General features: G+C 41.8%; 1 protein-coding gene across 1 annotated transcript; it reads left to right on the top strand.

Annotated features, from left to right (window-relative positions):
- Nucleotides 1-18470: 18470 nt before the first annotated feature.
- On the top strand, nt 18471-21978 carry LOC149823144 (arginyl-tRNA--protein transferase 2-like). The gene is made up of 3 exons (XM_090019894.1): nt 18471-18818; nt 20516-20554; nt 21824-21978. Exons 1-3 carry the CDS (start codon nt 18686-18688, stop codon nt 21976-21978), a joined length of 327 nt encoding a protein of 108 aa, XP_089876020.1. The 5' UTR covers nt 18471-18685.
- Nucleotides 21979-22018: the final 40 nt, after the last annotated feature.

Genomic DNA, 22018 nt, shown 5'->3' with positions numbered 1-22018 from the left:
GTATACAAATTTTTCATGAGCATCAGCAGGCATGCGCACGATCCAATCTAACTGTCTGCCTTGCCGCCCACCCTCACACCCTTACGAGCGACGATGATTCCTTTTGGCTAGGGAGCTTCACTACGTCAAACTAGCAATTGACTTAGGCTAGGGGGTGAAAGGTCTTCTCCATCATAACGGGTGGTTCCCCGGAGGATACACACTATGCTTCATGGGGCCCTCAGGTGTCAAAATGCAATATACCCTTCGTTTGGTGCGTATTTGGAATTCGATGCTTACTCTAAGGTCTCTGATGCTTATTCGGACGTGTAGCTAGCTATATCGACCCTCAACTTCTTGTGCGCTCATCATAGGAAGGCAACACACCCGTCTCTCATAGGCTTGAAGGCTCTTCGCACTGACAATTAGCATTGCCCCACTCTATTAACCTGTTCGACTCTATCGCTTTCGATATTTTGTTGTGCTAAGTGTGCATGGGATATGCACAACTCTAATCTTGCTAAAGGCAAGTTGTGTGCCCCACGACCTAGACAACCTATCAATCTCCCTCTTTGCGTGAGTAAGAAAGATGCAAAGAAAAAAGGTTGTGACAACACAGTGGTTCTATCGCTACTTTTCGGTCGAGTTTTTGATGACCTCGGATGAATTGTGATGAAGTGTCAGGCACATCCGGCCTCACCTCCATGTGATCTTCGCAGAACATTGGAGCATTGCCTTAGAACGTCAGTACCCTTTTTGGAGGACGGCGGCAAACAGGGACCGCAGGCCACCTGCGGCAGGGAGCTGCGAACCTCCCTTGTGCACAAGTGGTGTGCAACGTCAATGCAGCACATGCGAGTGCATAAGAGGTGCGCTACACATGTGGGCACACAAGCAGTGTGATGCAACAGGCATACACATAGGGTGTTAGCACACAGGCAGTGCGCTACAACAGCCCACACACAACGCATGCATAGAGGGCACACAAGGGACACACACAAGGTGTCGACAAGTGCAGGCCAAGGCAGTGACAGAGTGCAGCAGGGTACACTTGCGCACAGCTGACACAAGCCCATGACCAAATTAGTGGACAGGATCTATCGGCCATCATTGTGTGATTTTCTTTTTTGTTTTACGCGAGCATTTAATTCAGTTTATACTTAAGAGTTTGTGTACCATGCTTGCCCCAAAGTGGCTTGTAATCCAACCTTGCACGACTGCGTATTGAGCTGATACCCCACTCACATAAGTGAGTTGCACCCCTACAACCTATGGTTTGGCTGGTGATCCAAGCTTGGTAAGCTGGATCTGTTCTGTTGTGAGCATAGAAACCCCCGCTACTGTAGCGTTGCACACGATTCCTTAAATAGTATTGAACTATTTTTGGAATACCCTTCTACTACACAAACTTTTATTGAAAGGGTCGATAGTGATATGGAGCTCCGTAGTGACCCGGCTATGAACCCACCAATTGGTATCAGAGCCACGAGATCTAGTACCTCTATGACCCAAGAAGGGATACATCAGGGTCAGTTTGAGGAAAGACAAACCACCCTTATGCAAAGTGTAACATATTTGCGCTTGCGCATGGATCGTACAGATGCCACAGTTGCATGGTTGCTGTCAGATCCTCAATAAAACGGCATAGCAACGGAGCTGAGGCACAACTGTAGTAGGTCGCACAACAACACTTCCAGGCACCTGCACAGGTGAGCTGGGAGGGCGCGACACACAGCATGCAGAACACAGGCATGGCTTTCTGGCAAGGCATGCGGTGAAGAGTTGTCCGCGTTCGCCAAGGGGTGCAACCAAAAGCGGTTAAAGGCTCAGTGCCATAGCTGCAAGGGGGTGCGGTAACTGAAAGGGTGCCGACCCAAAGAGATGCAAGAATGGCGTCAGTTGGTGCTTGGGGTCACGACCCTTGTACACTATAAATATGTAAGGTCTGGGCATTGCGAGGGGAAGAAAGCCAAACTCGGGAAATTGTATTCTATGTGAGAGTAATACAAAAGTGGGTGTTGCTTGTTATTCTGTGGTGTCTCTTACCTTTGGCTTGTCACAAAGAAAATCTTCCGCGAAATAGAGGCTGAACGAGGTCACAGTGATTCTCGTGCCGGCACAAGGAAAATTTCAAGGGCAAAATTTGACCCTGTGATAATTGGTATCAGAGCATTCTCTTTGCCATGTCAAGTAAGACAGCGGAAAAGGTAGGAATTATGGAGGAACGATTTGATGTTGTCGTCTCCGACCACACCGCATTGGACACTTGTTTGACGATTTTGGAGACCCGAATGACTGAAATTGATGTCTGAATAAAGTCTTGGAAAGAGAAATGTGAGGAGACTCACGAAGAGACTCCATCTCTGACCACGGTTCAGAATGACGTCAAGTCCATGGGAGAGGAAGTAGGGCTTCTAAAATTGGCTCTACTCAGCAATTCGGTAGGCACTGAGATGAGGAAGATCAAAGTGCCGGAACCCAAGGCATTCACGAGTGTGCGCAATGCCAAAGAGCTGGAGAATTTCTTGTGGGATATGGATCATTACTTAAAGAGCATCAAGACACTGGATGCTGAGAAGGTTGTCATCACCAGTATGTACCTGACCGAGGATGCCAAACTCTGGTGGCGCACCCGGTCAGAGGAGACTGACCGTCCAACCATATCCTCATGGAGGACCTTGTCCGGGAGATGAAGGAGCAGTTCCTGCCCAGCAACACGACATGGGTGGTGAGGAACGCTCTAAGAAACGTGAAACAAATTGGTTTTGTCCGGGAATATGTTAAGCAATTCTCTTCGCTCATGCTTGACATCAAGAAATGTCTGAGGAGGACAAACTATTCAACTTCACGTTTGGCCTGCATGGATGGACTCAGGCTGAATTGAGGAGACAAGGAGTGAAAGATCTCCAGGCGGCCATAACGGCAGCTGACACACTCATCGACTACAAGGTGGCATCATCTGGCTTGAATGACCAAGATGCCAAGGGCAAGTCCAAGGAGAAGGGCAAAGGCAAGGGCAAATCTGAAAAAAAAGCCCAAAGAAGATGGTTGATCCAAAAAGACAGATAAGGATAGGAAGAAGGCTTCCGGCTGCTACATCTGTGAAGGGCCTCACTTTGCCCGAAACTGCCCAAAGAAGGAGAAACTAAATGCTCTGGTGGGCAAGGAAGAACCCACAGGGCAAGTCCATGTGAATCCACTCCAACTTCTCAATACGTTGAGAAAGAAGACTATGCGGAGTGAGCTAATCTATGTTGAGGCAAAGATCAATAGGAGACCAGTAAAGGCTATGGTCGATACTGAGGTGACTCATAACTTCATCTCTGCGGAAGAGGTGAAGGTTCTTGGCTTGTCGTTATTCATGGACGGAAGCCGAGTGAAGGCGGTTAACACTCAAGCATTGCAGATCAGAGGCATTGCCCATGTCCAACTGCAAGTTAGGGAATAGATTGATGGCTGCAGTCTGATGGCGATGCAACTGGATGACTTCTAGGTTATCTTGGGGATGAAATTCTTGGTAAGGAATGCGGTCATCATCATGCCGCATCTAAAGAGTATCCTCATCACAGGGACATGGATGCCTTGTCTCGTTCGGGGCATGGAAGAGAACCCAGTCGTGGGCTTGGTGTCGGCTCTACAACTCAGGAATGGAGTCCGGAAAGGGCTTCCTACCTATGTAGTGACATTGATAGAAGACGGTGGATCGGGCAGTGCAGAGCAACCAAGAGAGGTGGTCGACATTCTGTGGGACTATGCGGATGTGATGTCGAATGAGTTGCCAAAGAAGCTTCCTAAAAAGAGAGATATTGACCACCCGATCGATTCGGTTCATGGGGCACTTCCACCAGCCCAGATGCCTTACAAGATGCCTCCTCCATATTTGGATGAGTTGCGGCGACAACTCGATCAGTTGCTAGATTCTGGATTTTTAAGGCCAAGCAAGGCACCGTATGGGGTGCCTGTGCTATTCCAGAAGAAACAAGATAGATCCCTTCAAATGTGCATTGATTATCGTGCTCTCAACAAGGTGACCATAAAAAACAAGTATCCGGTGCCGAACATTGAAGATCTATTTGATCGCTTGGGTAAGGCACGATACTTCTCAAAGATGGACCTGCGGTCGGGATATTATCAAGTCAGGATAGTCGAGGGCGATGAACCAAAGACCACCTGTGTGACTCGATATGGGTTTTTTGAGTTCTTTGTAATGCCCTTCGAGCCAACAAATGCTCCTACTACTTTTTGCACTCTAATGAATAATGTCTTTTGAGAGTACCTCGATGTGTTTGTGGTGGTATATCTTGATGACATTATGGTCTATAGTCAGTCTCTTGAAGAGTATAAGAATCACTTGCAAATGACCCTGATCAAACTGCGGAAAAATGAACTTTATCTCAAGCGGAAGAAATGTGAGTTTGTAAGGAAGGAAATCCACTTTCTTGGGCATATTATCGGAGAAGGCATAGTGAAGATGGATCCACGGAAGATTCAGGCCATTATGGACTGCCTAGAACCAAAGAAGGCCTCGAAACTACGGTCGTTCCTTGGTCTTACAAACTATTATCGCAAGTTTGTGAAGAACTACTCTAAAAAGACGGTGGCGCTTATAGAGCTGCTCAAAAAAGACAAGATTTGGGATTGGTCTGTTGAATGCCAGGAGGCATTCACCAAGTTGAAGAGGGTGGTAACATCAGAACCCATCCTTCATCTGCTAGATTTTGGAAAGACTTTTGAAGTCCACACTGATGCATCAGACTTTGCAATAGGAGGGGTGCTGGTTCAGGAGGGACACCCAATTGCCTTTGAAAGGCAGAAACTCAATGATACAAAGAGGAGACACTCTGTTCATGAGAAAGAGATGACAGCGGTGGTACACTGCCTACGAACATGGAGGTACTACTTGTTAGGCTTCAAGTTCATCGTTTGGACAGACAATGTTGCTACAAGTTGTTTTGTGACTCAGAAGAAGTTGACGCCTAAACAGGCCAGATGGCAAGATTTCTTTGCAGAGTTCGACTTTGAGTTGCAGTATAAGCTAGGGAAGAAAAACTTGGTCGTTGATGCCTTAAGCTGCAAGGAGAAACCTGAGGTGGTTGTTGCTTCAATCACTTAAGTATATGGAGATATCTTGCAGAGTTTGAAGGAAGAAACACAAAAGGATCCAGTCACTATCCGTTTGCTGAAACAAGTGGAGGAGGGTGTGACAAGGCGGTTATGGATAGGGGATGGTGTTATCTATGCTAAAGGAAGACGATCCTATGTGCCTAACAGTGGTGGCTTGCGAAGGCTGTTACTAAAGAAGGTGCATGACACCCCTTGGGAGAGGCATCCCGGACAAGAGCGCACAATGTCTCTTCTATCATCCAGTTATTACTGGCCGAGGATAGAAGAGGATATTGACTTATATGTCAGGACTTGTCTTGTATGCTAGCAAGACAAGATAGAGAGAAAAAAAGTTGTTGGGTTGCTGGAACCCCTACTGACGCCGACCAGACCATGAGAGAGTATATCGATGAAATTCATCTCCGGATTACCCAAGGTGGAAGGGTTTACATCTATTATGGTTGTGGTGGATAGGTTTTTAAAGTATGCAACATTCATTCCTGCTCCAAAGGAATGCACAACGAAGATTACTGTACAATTATTCCTGAAACATATTGTGAAGTACTGAGGATTGCCGCTGAACATTGTGAGTGATCGTGATGCACGATTCACGGAGAAGTTTTGGATGACCTTATTCGAGATGATGGGCTCCACACTCAACTTCTCGACAAGCAATCATCCATAAACAAATGGTCAGACGAAACACATTAATGCTTTGCTGGAAGAATATCTCAGACATTATGTGCTGACCAACTAACAAAATTGGGTGGATTTGCTGGACATTGCTCAATTCTAATACAATCTGCAACAGACCTCAATGAGTGTTCAAAGTTCGTTCAAGTTGGCAACTGGACAACAACCCTTTACTCCTCATGAGGTAGTGAAGCAGAATGATCAGGGTTACTGTTCTACGGCATACCGGTTTGCAAGAACGCGGCATGAGAGGACAAAGGAGGCACAAGATTGCTTGACAAGGGCCAAGAGGCAGATGAAAAAGTGGGCAGACGAGAGGCATCGATCACTTGAGTTCCAAGTTGGGGAAAGAGTATTGCTGAAACTCACTCCCCAGATTTGGAAAAAGATCCTAAGGAAGACGACGCATAAAGGACTCATTCCTTGGAATGATGGGCCTTTAAGGGTAACCAAGCGGATTGGATGCTTGATTTACAGGCTAGAACTTTCAGAGAGGATCAAGGTACATCCAATATTCAATGTTAGTTTTTTCAAGGAGTACCATGAAGACTCAGAGGAACCCTCGTAGATGGTGCCACAACGTGCTCCACCAAACATACAAACACAGTTTCAGAAGCAAGCTGAGTTCATCATGAACAAAAGGGTGGAGGGCCAAATCAAGAAGAACCGGAGGACCTACTTAGTCAAATAGAAAAGACTCCCGATAGAGGAAACAACTTGGTTGAAGGACACTACTCTATGGCAGTTTGAGGATTTGATCCAGGCCTACCTAAAGAAGATCAACCCGACGAGGACGTCAGATTCATCTGGTGGAGAAGGCTTGTCAGATCCTCAATAAAGCGGCATAACAACGGAGCTGAGACACAACTGCAGTAGGTCGCGCGGTAACACTCCCGGGCACCTATGCAAGTGAGTTGGGATGGCACGACATAACGCATGCGGAACGCGGTGTGCGAAATGCAGACGTGGCATTCTAGCAAGGCATGCAGCGAGGAGGTGCCCGCGTTCGCCAAGGGGTGCGACCAAAGCAGTTGAAGGCAGAGTGCCATAGCTGCAAGGGGGTGTGGTAACTGAAAGGGTGCCGACCCGAAGAGGTGCAAAAATGGCGTTAGTTGGTGCTTGGGATCATGACCCTCGTACACTATAAATATGGAAGGTCTGGGCATTACGACGGAAAATAAGCCAGACTCGAGAAATTGTATTCTGTGTGAGAGTAATACACGAGTGGGTGTTGCCCGTTATTCCGTGGTATCCCTTACCTTCAACTTGTCTCAAAGAAAGTCTTTCGCGAAATAGAGGTTGAATGAGGTCACGGTGATTCTCGTGCCGGCACAAGGTGAATTTCAAGGGAAAAATTTAACCCTGTGACAGTTGCTCACATTCGTAGAGTCTTTGATCGAGCGTATGAACGGGCATGGCACTCTCTGTCCTGTGCACAAACCATTGATGCATGGCATTATGGATGGGGATGCATCCGTATTGGGCGACCCACGCGGAAGACTGGATAATGATGCATGGTGCCGACTTTATGAGACGAAGAGCAAGGTCGAGTTGCCCACATTCAGAGGTGTTGGGCTTAGGAATTGGATCTACAGGGCCCTTTATTTCTTCACATGCCACCAAGTCCCTTATAAAGCCCGTATTAACGGGGCTATCTTGTGCTTGGAAGGAAGCGCCTTACGGTGGTATAAGTGGAGGGATGTCATTAAGGAAAAGCCTATTGGATTAACCGCCACGATTTACGTGATGGTTATCCACGATGTGGATTCATCCCCACATCTGGAATGATCGCTTCCGATAAACCAGCATGGGATAAAGGGGGAACAGTTATGCAAACTATTCCCATCCCATGCTCTATAAATCAGAGGGTATCATGAGCGACCCTCATCAAGTAAAAGTGTGAGTAACCTGCTAAAGAGAGGGAAGAGGTCTACTCACCGGCTACATTCGGAAGCCTACGTTCATGGTGGCTGCAGCTCGACTGAGCAGAGAAATTCTCCTTGTTGCCTAATCGATCACCACTGGACAGACAACGTTTCTCCTCTGCTTCAGTCGACTCCATCATCTGCAACAACAACCTGTCAATGGCTGCCTCAGGTACACAACATTTCCCTGTTGAACTGTGTTTACATAACAACCATTGTGCTTTTCTATCACAGTGCAGGGTCACCGCTACAGGGAAGCCAACCTCCGACTTTGGAACCCAGCATTGGGTTATGGGCCCACACCCCGCATCCGCTGCACGGGGTGTGTCCTAGTCGTTCGGCTATGCAGGTCATCGCGGGGCAACGCTGCAGCTGGTCGTCGACACCGGCGACTGTCGTCGACACCAGCGACTGTCGCCGTAGGGCGACAAAAAAAGGGGGGGGGGCTTACCTCTGTTTTGGGGTTTTTCAATCAGGCAGGGTGTGTCGGTTGCCCCGTTGTGGCTTCTTCTCCATCTGGTGCTGTAGAACCGACGCTAATGTCGTTGGTGACTATCGAGTCATCGAAGCACGACAACAGGCTTGACAGAGGTTGTTTTTTTGCCCCACCGTCGAAAGCTAGTGACCGTTGGGTCACTGACGGTGGTGGCAGCTCCTCTTTTGCCTTCAAATCACCGACAATTGTTGGATTGTCGGACGCCAGGGCCGGCGACGACGTTCCTCCTCAGCAACCGGAGAAGAAAAGCAAAATAGGGTTTTGAAAACCCTATTTCATATTTTCAGTCCCTTTTAAAGGTTTCAGGTCGGGTTCAATCCCCGACCCGCCCCACTCAAATCCGATCCATAAAGTTATCTAGATCGGATCCGAGATTCAGATGGGGGACCCATTCTGTTTCGACCCATGATCCAGAGACCTTTGGATCTGGATCAGGTCAATGTTATGATCTGATCCATATTACTCAATCTGATCCATAAAAGGTCCTTTGGATCAGATCTGGTTCTCGGGTAATGGATCCAAAGTCCTTTTGACCCTGACCCGTTGTGTTTTAGGATTTGGGTCAGGTCTGAGAGGTTCATTTTGGATCTCTCTGGAACCGCAACCGATCCGTTAAGAACTTTTGGATCGGATTGCGGTTCAGACCCGGATCTGCTGACCCATACCGACCCATGATGATAATCCAGGTTGGATCCAGATACAGATCTTCGGGTCTCAGGTCCTGAATCCAAATAATGTTCTCTGGATCAGATCCGGATAATTGAGATTTGGTTCTTTCATTAGCAGACCCAGAATTCGGTTAAAACCGGATTACACAGTTCTAGATCAACTTGACAGAATCAATCCAAACGACCTGTAACAAAGACCGAACCGATCTGGATCTCTCTGGAACCGATTCTCAGACAATTAAGACCAATTCACTATTGCAAAGACCGATTCAGAGTGTTAAAGACCCGATTCTGTACATTTTGAACCGATTCAGAGCTTTATATGACCAGTTCATCTAGTTTTTGGACCGATTTGTGGGTCATATGACCGGTTCATCCAGTTTTTTGGACCGGTTCGTGGGTCATATGCCCGATTTATTCAGTTTTCGGACCGGTTCATGGGTCATATGACCGGTTTATTTAATTTTTGGACCGGTTCATGGGTCATATGATCAATTCATCCAATTTTCGAACTGGTTCATGAGTCATATGATCAGTTCATTCAGTTTTGGACCATTTCAAGATGTTGTTTCATATTGGCATTAAGGATAGTTAGATGACTTAGTGTATTCATGTCACCAAAGTGACTGAATACACATATGTCATCAAAGATTTCAATACTATCATTCAGTTTAAGCCGATATCAACATTGAACTTAGATTTGTGAAACGATAAATGACCCAACGGTAGTTTTATCATGTTTGAAATTTAAGTTGGGTGAAATAAGGTAAATATATCGAGATACAAAACACATGTGTATCCAAAGGTACCTTGTATCGATGGTCTAACTTCACAAGAACTTTAGTTTTACCGAATATGGTCGGTAGGCAAAGTGGTTTTGCGTGTCGGAGCTCTTACCAAAGTAGGACTCCGATGACCCCCTTCACTCGCCTGAAAATAAACATATTAAAGGCCTTTATTCTTTTGCTTTTTCATTAAAGTTTTAGTCTCGTACGAATGCTTCTTGATACATGTCTTGTCGTGCAGTTTCTAGTCCTGTGATTTTAGATGGCTCTAGTTGTATATCTTTTTTAGATGGATAAAAAAAAGACTATACTTTTTACATTAGGGTATATGGATCTGGATCTGACCCTAAGGATAGAAGAACCTGCTGCTCTAACTGATCAAAACACTATTGATCAAAAGACTGCTTTTGAGAAGTGAAAGCGCTCGAATAGACTTAGCCTGTTGCTTTTGCAAACTATGGTGGCTAAGAATATTCGTAGTGCCATACCATAATGCAGGATAGTTAGAGAGTTTTTAAGTGCTATTGAAGCACAATTTGTGAGTTCAAACAAAGCCAGAGCCAGTACTCCGATGTCTAAACTCATATCTATGAAATATACTAAAGAAAAGTATTTGCCAGCATATTTTGGAAATGAGGAACATAGTGTCTCATCTAAATGACATGAAGCTCACAATCTCTGATTCTTTCCTAATGCATTTAGTTCTAGCGTCCTTACCCTTGGAGTACGGACCTTTCAAAATCTCATACAACACACATAATGATGAATGAATGTTCAATGAACTTATGTCCAAGTGTGTTGAAAAAGAAGATAGGTTGAAAGGAGAGAAGGTGCAGAGTGCGCATATGGCTTCTCATGCATCCAAGGTAGGACAAAGGAAGAATGCATTTAAGAGAAATGCTAGGAAGAAGCCAATAGGGGATAAGACATCCCAAGGCAAGCAATCCGGCTCTGATCCCATAAAGTGCTTCTTTTGCAAGAAGAAGAGACACAAGAAGATAGATTGCATAAAGTACAAAGAGTGGTTGGAAAAAAGAGGTAATTTGCCATTTGTTTCTCATGAATGTAATTTATTACAAATTTCTGAAAATAGCTGGTGGATTGATTCTGGTGCTACTGTTCATATTTCCAACTGTCTACGGTTGTTCCTGAGCAGAAGAGAACTAACAATGCATGAGAAGAGTATCTATTTGGAAAACAAGATACGTTCACATGTGAAGGGTGTTGGAACCTACAAGATTACTCTAAATACAGGCGTAGTTTTGGATCTTCATGATGTCTTTTATATTCTATCATATAGTAGAAACCTAATTTCAATTTCAAAATTGGATAAATTTGGATATTATTTTAGGTTTGAAAATTCTAAATTATTCATTTATAGAAATTCAATTGAAATTGGTTCTGCATAAGTTTATGATGATTTATATAGATTGAACATGAAGATCCAAACTTAGAAGTCCTTAACTTCTGAATACGCATTGGTTAGAAATAAATATAGCTTAATAAATGATAAATCTTACATGCTTTGGCATCGAAGGTTGGGTCATATCTCTGAAAAGAGAATAAAGAGACTCGTAAATGAAGGGATCTTGAAATCTCTAAATTTTACCGGCAATGACCCATGTATTGATTACATAAAGACTAAACATACAAACACATATAAAGAGGGTGTCAAACGCAGTAGTGAGATATTAGAGATAGTTCATACAAATGTATGTGGACCTTTTTTCCCCTGTTACAGAGACAAAAAATATTTTGTTACCTTTATTGATGACTATTCTCGGTATATGTATCTCTACTTGATCTTTGAAAAATCTGATGTTTTTCAGATGTTTAAAGAATTTAAGAAAGAAGTAGAGAAACAAACCGATAAAGTTATTAAAATAGTCAGGTCTGATAGAGGTGGCGAATATTATGGTAGGTTTACTGAGATGGGCAAAGAGAAAGACCATTAGCGCAATTTCTCAAAGAGGAAGGCATTGTGCCTTAATATACCATGCCTGATAGTGCCTATCAGAATGATGTAGCTGAAAGAAGAAATCAAACACTTAAGGAAATGATCAGAGCTATGTTGAATTATTCAACACTTTCCATTAAGTTGCGGGGTGAAGCCTTAAGGACATCTGTGCATATTTTAAATAAAGTACCTACAAAATCTGTGCCTAAAACTCCTTATGAGTTGTGGACAAGTAGGAAATCATCTTTGTCTTATATGCACATATGAGGATGTCTTGCAGAGGCTAAGTTGTATAACCCCCACATTAAAGCCTTTGATCCAAGAACAACCAGTGGATATTTTATTGGTTATCCAAAAAGATCAAAAGGGTACAGGTTTTATTGCCCATCTCACTCACCATAGATTGTTGAAATGGATAAGGCAAAATTCCTAGAAGATGGTTCAATAGGATTAAGTGCACTTCAAAACCTTGGTTTTGAGGAAGTACATGATCCAGTTTCGTCACCTATTAAGGAAAACACCGAAAGATGAAAGTGCAGTAGGATCGAGGCAACGAGCACTAGAGGGGGGGTGAATAGTGCTTTTAAATATCGTCTGCGGAATTTTGACGGATTTTGCAATTTGCAAAGCAAACACACAAAGAATACAATAATTTATCCTGGTTCGGTCTTTCCCGACCTACATCCAGTCCCCAAGCAAAACCCGCTTGAGATTTCCACTATCAACCTTGTGTAACTACAAGATCATACAGACCAAATCCAGTTTCACTTCCAGTAACACACCTACTGAAAGCAAACAACTCCTTTAAACCAAGGAGTCATTCCTTTTACAGAAAAAGAAATAAGTAACAACTTACAAAACAACCTACGAGCCCTTCTTATGAATGCAAATGAGATGCAATTGGCTTTTGAGGTTGTTGAAATACTCTACTCACGAATTCACTATCTCTCAAAGGAATTTGAGTGAAAAACTGAAGTGAAAAATATCACGTGAGTGAGAAAATGAATATGAGTGAAAAACAAAGAGTAATTGATTCAAATTGATTGAATTGCAGTGCTTTTGAGTGTAAAATGCACTCATATTTATAGTTGAAAGATTTCATACGTTGAGGGTATGAAAGGGTGTCAAAACAGTCCATTTTGAACGATCAAAACGTTTGAAAAATGAAAAGACACACCTTTTTAAAGTTTCAGGAAAAAATGACAAAATTAGTCGACTGGAACAATAGTTAGTCGACTGATAGTTAGTTATTAGTAGACTGACTGTTATCGTCGGTCGACTAATCTGTTTATCGAGCCGTTTGAAAATCTGAAGATTTGAAACTTAGTTGACTAGAGAAAAGTTAGTCGACTGATAATATCATTAGTAGACTGAAAAACCTTTCAGTCGACTGCTGCTAAATTTTCTGAAAACATACGTTTTGTCCGGTCGACTGATAAAAGCATTAGTCGACTGCTGCTAAATTTCCAGAAAACACATGTTCTGTCCGGTCGACTGATAAAATCATTAGTCGACTAATTTTGACAAAAATGACATTTTACTTAGAAAATTTGGCGCGAAAGGATTAGTCGACTGGTGAGTCTATTGGTCGATTAATAAACACAAAAATTTAAGAAAAGAGTTTTCTAAAAACATTTTCATGAAGGGTTCTTTTAGAAAAGTTTTTCTAAAGACTTTTTAGTTAAAATGCAACCGAAATATGCACTCTAAGTAAGGCTCTTACAAGAATCTAAGACTTTTAATGAATTTAACATTTGCACACTTGTCTTTAAAGATTCTTCATCGAATTCTTCAATTCTTGTCATCTTTCTTCATTGCCTTAGCTGAAATGCAGTTGATTTCATTTATTCATCATCAAAACCTTGTACTTGAAGTATCATGTACGGCTTCATTGTCGTAACAAAAGATACCACATTATTATTCCTAATGATAATGTGGTTGATCATTCGGTTGTTGATGCACAAATCCAAAGTGAACCTATTGTGGACAATGCGGAAGAGCACGAACAAGATGATCAAGTTCAATCTGAACCTGAAGAACGACCGGTTTAGAGATCCACAAGAATTAGGAGATCTGCCATGTATCCTGATTATGTGGTGTACTTTCAAGAGCCTGGTGATTTTATAGATATGGATGATGACCAGTTGACTTTTATGGAAGCTGTGAAAAGTAAACAATCTACACACTGGATAGAAGTCATGAAAGAAGAGTTAGACTCTACGACTAAAAATCAAGTGTGGAATCTTGTCGAGTTACCTAAGGGAGTCAAGCCCGTAGAGTGTAAATGGGTCTTTAAGACCAAGAAGGACTCTAAAGGTAACATAGAGAGACATAAAGCACGATTGGTTGCTAAAGAATTCACCCAGATGAAGGGCATTGACTACAATGAGATGTTTTCTTCTATCTTAACTAAAGAGTCAATGAGGATAATTTTGGCCCTTGTAGCTCATTATGACTTGGAGTTACATTAGATGGATATGAAAATAATGTTTCTCAACGGGGATCTAAATAAAGAGGTATATATGGATCAATCTTTTGGTTTCTCTAAAAATGATCGTCTGGTTTGCAAGCTCAATAAATCAATATATGGACTTAAATAGGCCTCCCAACAATGGTATATTAAATTTTTTCAAGTCATTGTGACTTTCAGGTTTATAGAAAACATTATTGATCAATGTATATACCTTAAGGAAAGTGAGAGTAAGTTCATTATAGTGATGTTGTATGTGAATGCCATTTTACTTGCAACCAACGATATAAAGTTGCTTTGAGAGACAAAACAGTTTCTTGCATCACATTTTGATATGAAAGATATGGATGAGGATGCTTATGTTATTGGCATTGAGATCTGTCGAGATAGAGCAAAAGGTTTTCTAGGCCTCTCCTAAAGATCCTATATAGATAAGGTGTTAAAGCGATATGAGATGAAGAATTGTTCTCCTAGTTTAACACCCATATCAAAAGGTGACAAACTGAGCCTAAAGGATTGTCCACAGGACAATATTGACAAAACACAGATGAGTGGTTATCCATATGCATCAGTTGTTGACAGCTTGCAGTACGGGCAGACATGTTCTCGATCAGATATTTCTTTTGCAGTAGGGGTGCTTGGCTGATTTCAGTCTAACCCAGGTATACCCCATTGGAAGGCTGCCAAGAAAGTCTTGCGGTACTTGCAAGAGACAAAAGACTATATGTTGACGTATCATAAAGTTGATCACCTCGAGGTCATTGGCTACTCAGATGCGGACTTAGAAAAATGCTTTAATAGTAGAAAGTCTACTACTGGATATGTCTTTTTACTTGCTGGGGGCGCGATCTCTTAGAGGAGTGAAAAACAGACAACCACTGCTGCCCACACAATGGAGGTAGAATTCATAGCATTGTATGAGACTACCTCGTAGGCTATATGGTTAAAGAACTTCATATCATAGTTAAAGACGGTTGATTCTATTGGGAAACCACTGAAGGTCTACTGTGATAATGAAGCTGCGGTGTCCTTTTAGAATAACAACAAAAGTATTATGTCATGTAAGCATATGGAATTGAAATATTTTGTTGTTAAAGAAAGGCATATTGTTAATATTGGTACCAAAGAGATGATCGTTGATCCTCTTACTAAAGGGCTAGCACCGAGATTATATTCTGAACATGTAATGAGGATGAGCTTGTTAAACTCTTTTTGACATATACATATAAATAAAGTGATCACTTTCAGTTCATGATTCTCATTATTTTTGTTGTTAATCTCATAAGGATTAAAGATTCAACTAAGGACCTATAGAATTGAATAAAAAGACCATTCTATTCATCAAATTATTCCCATAAGGTTTTTTGGTTAAAGGGTTTATCGTCGGATCAAGTAGAAGAATGTTGGATTAACCATCACGATTTATGTGATAGTTATCCACGATGTGGATTCATCCCCACATCTGGAATGATCGCCTCCGATAAACCAACATGGGATAAAGGGAGAACGGTTATGCAAACCGTTCTCATCCCGTGCCCTATAAATCAGAGGGTATCATGAGCGACCCTCATCAAGTAAAAGTGCGAGTAACCTGCTAAAGAGAGGGAAGAGGTCTACTCACCGGCTGCATTTGGAAGCCTGCGTTCGTGGTGGCTGCAACCCGACTGAGCAGAGAAATTCTTCTTGTTGCCTGATCGATCACCACCGGACTGGTAGCGTTTCTTCTCTGTTCCAGTCGACTCCACCATCTGCAACAGCAGCCTGTCAATGGCTGCCTCAGGTACGCAACATTTTATTGATGAACTGTGTTTACATAACAGTTGTTGTGATTTTCTGTCACAATGGAGGGTCACCGCTACAGGGAAGCCGACCTCCAACTTCGGAACCCAGCAAAGCCTACTTGGAAGCAGTTCCAAGAGGAGCTTATGGTGAGGTTTGAGCCAACTCCCTGAAACAACCATGATGTTGCCCTAAAGCAATTGAAGCAAAGAGGTAGTCTTGATGACTATCAAGTTGAGTTTGAGGAGTTGTGTACTCTCCTCCCATATGTTAATGAGCTGACACTGTAGGTTCCTATGTGGGTGGACTGTGTGATCAGCTAAGGATTAAGGTGCTCTTCCTCGGGCGTTCTATATCGTGTGGTCAAACTCTTGGACGAGAAGCAGAAGCTTCGTTGGGCGAGTGCCAAGGGTGGCAAAGGCAAGGAGAATACCAAACCAGTGGTGCAACATCTCAGGTTTGAAAAATGGGTTGACACTAAACCCAAGGTTAAAGAGGAAGGCTCCCTCCTATGTAATCACATGACCACCATATCGAGTTGACTCCCAACTCGAAACCAGTTAATGTGAGGCCATGCAGGTATGCAATCTCAGAGAAGGATGCCATGGAGCAACTTGTACAGAAGATGCTTGACAATGGTATTATCAGGGCAAGTGCTAGAGTGGAACAGTAGGACCCATAATTAGGAGGGAGTGATCAATGATCTACACCAAACCCAAACTATTTTCAGACACTGAAAACAGCTTTCAGGATCCACCTCTACAAAGATTCAGAGCTACCAAAAAGCAAACCCAGTTCATGATTCTAAAGATGGTGAGCATGCCCACAAGCATCCACCAAGGACCATAGAGCAATATGTTTGAGTCATGGTTTCATGCTAAGTATGGTGATAAGTTGAAAGCACCTAAGTTCATAGGTAGAGGTTGTCCAAGTGCATTCTTGGATTGGACTTATGCAATGGAGTGTACCTTTGAACAACAACATATATGAGAACACCAAAAGGTCTTCTTATCAACTATCGCATTTCGAGATGCAGCCATGCTATAGTGGATGGATGTAGAGCTTACCTGACAAGGTAAAGGACTAAAAAGAATGCCAACCTGGATCCAATTTAAGGAGTTGAGGAATGCCATGTTTGCAAAAGATTTGATTTGTGCCTTTGACCTAAAAGATACCAAAGCCCAGTCAGATGATACTTTGTTAGAACCTAGCTAACCCAATTGAACCTTCCCTAAAACTCATTATGAAACCTTTCAAATGCCCATATCAAATTATTTTAGACTTGGATTCAAATTCTCTTAACGAATCCAAATTTGATATATTGGATCTATCCAAACCCATTTTAAAATCCATTACCTAGATTCCAAATCAACCTCAATTAGTCTTAAACCAAATTCATTTAGACCCAACTCAAAGTGAACCCTTATATATCATACCTATTATCCAGATCCAAAACCAACATAAACCCATATTACCTAACCCAAGTCTGCTCCCAACCTTCAACTTACTCGGATCAAATCAGGTTCCCTCATAATGAATCCAAAATTTATCCCAACCTCCTGCTCCATATCCATTTAATCCTGACCTCCACTGATTATTCTTTTATCTCTTCGTGCTTTCTAAGAGTTGTTTCCGATCCGTCAACAATGGCTTTGGCCGATTGGTACGGGATGAGTAGGGGGGGAGTTGGATTTATGACCTTTGCCAAGGTGGTGGGAGGCCCTCTTCTTGGGGAGGAACCCAAGAGAGTTGTGCCCAACTTCTGTTGAGATGGTCGATAAGATTACATATATAATGGTTTAAATTAAACAAAAAACACATGAAAATATGTATTTTAAAGGATTCTGGGAGATAAATGGTCTGAAATATACACATTATATTATATATACATGTATGTATGTATATATATACAATGGTTTAATACTACCATAATATGGTGATATTGAATTATTGGCCGTTTCATCTTCCTTGATCCAATGGCTAATTTTCATTTTTTTCATGAAAATGTCCAACGTGAACATCATAAAGTTGGCTGGCTCCTATAAATTTTTTTTGTTGCATTAGGCAACTGTTCACTCACACCCACATCTTGTTCCATGAGCTGCAATAAAAAGAGCTTCCTCTATCTTCATCTTTCTCTCTCTAATTTGATAGATTCACCTTTCTCTCTCATTTTTCTACTTTGTTTTTCTCATGCTATACACACAAACCAAGATTTTTTCCTTTGAAAATGTAATCATATTAAAATTTGTCGTAGACAAATTTTTCTTTTTACTGTGGGATTTTTCTTTCTTCCAAACGTATTCGATGGAGTCAGTCAACAACCAAAAAAAACAAAGAAATCTTTTCTCCGCATTTTTTAAAGATAGTTTATCCCTGCAAGCGTGAAACGCGTCGATGGCTCCCGTGAGGCCCACATCAGAACGGGGTACTAAGTTCTCAGGACACAGAACCTCTGACATGCTTTGGGTGATGCCGTTCATCATCGTGATGGACGGTAACCAAGGTGCCTTTGAGAATTTTCTGTCCAATGTTCCTTGGACACGCGTCCGACCCAGCTTGGATTTCTGGCGTTCACGTCTTACTCCAGTCCAGTTTGCTAAGGGTAAATTTTGGGTATGCAGAGGAGGAAAAATTGCCGTTGAGGCGTTTGAGAGAGGTATGATCGGGTTGCTGGCGAAGGCAACGAAGAAGAAGAGGAGGGAAGGTGTTGGGCTGCGGTCGCTCGCTTTCCTTTTTACCTTTTATTTTTCTTCTCTGCCTTCTTCGAATCCAATCTTCCGAAACTCTAGCGATCCTTGTAGTTGAAGGAAACTTTCTCGTCGTGGAAATGGACGGACGGGCGGACCAGAGCAGCAGCAGTAGTAGCAGAGTCGCCGGAGAAAGCGTCATCACCGATTTCGGGAAGAACGGTACCTCCTGCAGCTACTGCAAATCCGAAGGCCAGACGAGCCTCGCTCACGGTGCTCACTTCTTGTCTTGTGCTCCGATTGTCTGATGTTCTTACATTCGTGACGATTACTTGAATAGCTTGAATTAATCTCTGGCTGCCTTCTTGCTTCTGTCTTATGCTGAATCATCCTTTTGCTTCGAGATTTTTGGATTTCGTGTTACTCGTTTACAGATCGGAAACTCTTTCAGACCACGATTGGACTGAGGGATTACAATTCCCGAAATTTACCTAATTTCCTTGCTGAATGATTTAGCTGACAATCAGCACAAGCTTGTGTGTCTTCTGTTTTTTTCTTCTGATGTTCACATGGAGAAACCGCCCCCATGATCAGAGACCTAGCCGCGCTGGCTCTGCCTGCCATACTTACGATCACTATCCTGGCAGCGTAAAACTCCGTGGGCTTACCCCTTGCCCCTAGGGAGTCGCCATGCATCGGCTTGCGCAAGGGGTGACGCCCATGGAATTTGAACCTACACTTTTAATTTCCTATAAGGTACTTCGCCATGGCTGTTTCTAATCTGTTTTATGGGTAGATCGGATCTAGAAGCTGAATTATGCAAAAGAAAGAGAATTTGCAAGAGTAATTGAAACAGTGAATTTATAAAGTTTGCACAAGGTTAGGATTTTTGGTGAATCATGTAATTTCATGGAAATTTGGTTCTCTCTCTCTTCTTTTTTCTCTGCTATTGGTCTGAAATCACGTACGATAATATGAACGCAAATTCAATAAAGTCCTTTATGATCCACTTTGTTTGAGAAGCTGAGTAGTTCTATTCAGTTTTTTTTTCTCAGTAACTTTTCCTTGGAATAATGTCCTTTCAATACCTGTGATCAAGTGAGTCTGTTGTGCCACATGGTCTCTCTTTCTTTTAGTGTGGTGCAATTGAGATGCCCTTGGTTGTTTTTATTTTGCTTGATGTCTAGTTGTTCTTTTATCCTGAAAAGGCACTGACTGGATGGACAATTAATATCTCTTCTTGGTTTCTTCCATCTAATTTACAGGTTAACTGGTGCAATAAGATTCTTTTGGCAAAGTCATCTTGTCTGCTGTTTGTTTAAAGCACATCTCGTACTGATTCTGTGTTAAGTTGGTTCAATCTGTTGATCATTTTACTTAGACATGTATATCTCTGTGGCACTTGCATTTGGTGTATCATTGGTGCATTATTTGTAGGATTTTTACGTCTATGACAAAATTACGTTTAACCTCATGTGTTTCAAAACTTTGCGCCTGTCTTTTCAACATATTGCTCATAACTTTTCTTGCTAAAGTTATTGACTTAACCTTAACTGTACTACAACCACAAAAAGTTATTCAATCATTTAAAGAAAAAGAAATAGTTAAAGTGTCATTTTAAAGAGTCAGCTGGACTTGCTAAAGTTGCTTCTTTAACTTTAACATAATACAACTACAAAAAGTGACATAGAGTCATTTGAAAAAAATAAATGAATACAATGTCATTTCAATAAGTGAACTGGAGTCGAATGATAAAAAAGTAGCCTAAATCCTTCATATGAGCAATATACTGAAAACTCAGGATCCTATTCGAAAATCTTTGAAACAGAAGCAGTTAAACATAATTTTGTCATAGGTTAGGTGGTTAAACGGAAGATTCTCTTATCTGTACTAAACCATTCATATGAATGCTTTTGATATGTATCTTGACATTTTCCTTGACATGCTTCATTTGTCATTTCTTTCTTCAGGTTTATTGGCTCACAGCATCACAGTGGATGACTACCAAGGTGCGTCCAGCTGGGGAAATGCTGAGAATGTGATTAATTTAATTTACAATGTAAATTTCATTAGATTTCTGTAATTTTTTATAAACAGTGCTGGATACTGTTTCCTTTTGCCATCTATCTTGACTGATGAATATGATGAAATGGATTGGATCATCTGGATTTGATATCTGATCCTGATGAGCCCGTTTTGGGTGAATATGGATCCAAGCTTAAGGTTCATTTTCCTATTCGGGTTGGACCTGGTTGGGGCCTGTTTTATTTTGTTTAATTCATGTAAGTCTTGGCTTAGCCATTAGGTGCTATGAGTATTAGCATGTCATGTTGACCAACACTTTCTAATGGGAATTTAGATTTTAGAGTTGCAAATTATTGTTTGAAACGCAAGTTCCTGAAACTTTTTTTCGTGGAATTTTTTGTGCAAAAAATGACAAATGCTGGGCATACAGAGTCAATACAGACATGAATAATTTGAACATTAGTATGAAAATAATTGAGCTAATAGCAGAAAACTAAACCAGGGCATTTGCATCCAACTGGGGACTCTGCTTGTTTGGTAGGAGCTGTTAGTGAACATCACCTTGTGTTGGGATGTTGCAAGTTCAAAACCCAATGCTACATTGTATAACTGGTGGGGGTGTACCTAACCCCAGCTTGCCTATAAAAAAAAAACAGGACATTTGTATGGGTGCACACACACACACACAAGCATTTCAACACGAGCATCATCTGTGATGCTGGTGCCTAATACACTAATGTGTGTTATTGAGAGCTTACTTTGTCACTAAATTTGATCATTGATGAAGCCTCAGTTTTTGTATCTCTTCATAATTGTTGTTCAGACATCTGGCTCACTGATTTTCCGAAGTGATTCTTGGGAGATGTCTATGCTTGAAGGAGCATAATTGAGATAATTTACCTATTTCTTTTTCTACTTAAAATTTTGGCCCTATCCATAAGTCCAGAAGCAGAAATTGAGGACATCCATTATTTCTACTTAGATTACGAAAACTAAATCCAGTCTATAGATTATTTAACTGGGGGCAGCAGGAGTACGGCCTAAATCATTGGCTGCTTAACTGTTGCTTTTATTATTGCAGTCTTCCCCTTGCACTTTTAATTTCTTAGATTCCTCTCTTTGTTGGTAAGGTTTGCACATCCAATATTATGCTTTACTGACTCAAGTTAATTTTATTGGTGTTTATAGAATGAAACTATTCATTGTTGTCTTTCACCTACCTTAGTATTTACAGAACTTTTTAATGTTTACAGAACTTCTTGACCGTGGATGGAGGAGATTTGGGTCACTTCTTTACAAACCTGAGATGGAAAGAACATGCTGCCCTTCATACACCATCCGTCTTAAGGTGGATGACTTTGTTCCCTCCAAAGAGCAACTTCGTGTATCTAGAAAAATGCAAAGGTAATTTCACTGAATATTTGCACTTCTGCTAAGTGCACATAGAT

The sequence above is a fragment of the Nuphar pumila genome, chromosome 10 (genome assembly GCF_984573655.1).
Source record: "Nuphar pumila chromosome 10, dmNupPumi1.hap1.1, whole genome shotgun sequence".
Taxonomy (NCBI): Eukaryota; Viridiplantae; Streptophyta; class Magnoliopsida; order Nymphaeales; family Nymphaeaceae; genus Nuphar; species Nuphar pumila.
The sequence above is the reverse complement of the archived record's forward strand: the minus strand, read 5'-3'. Positions and strand labels throughout refer to the sequence as shown.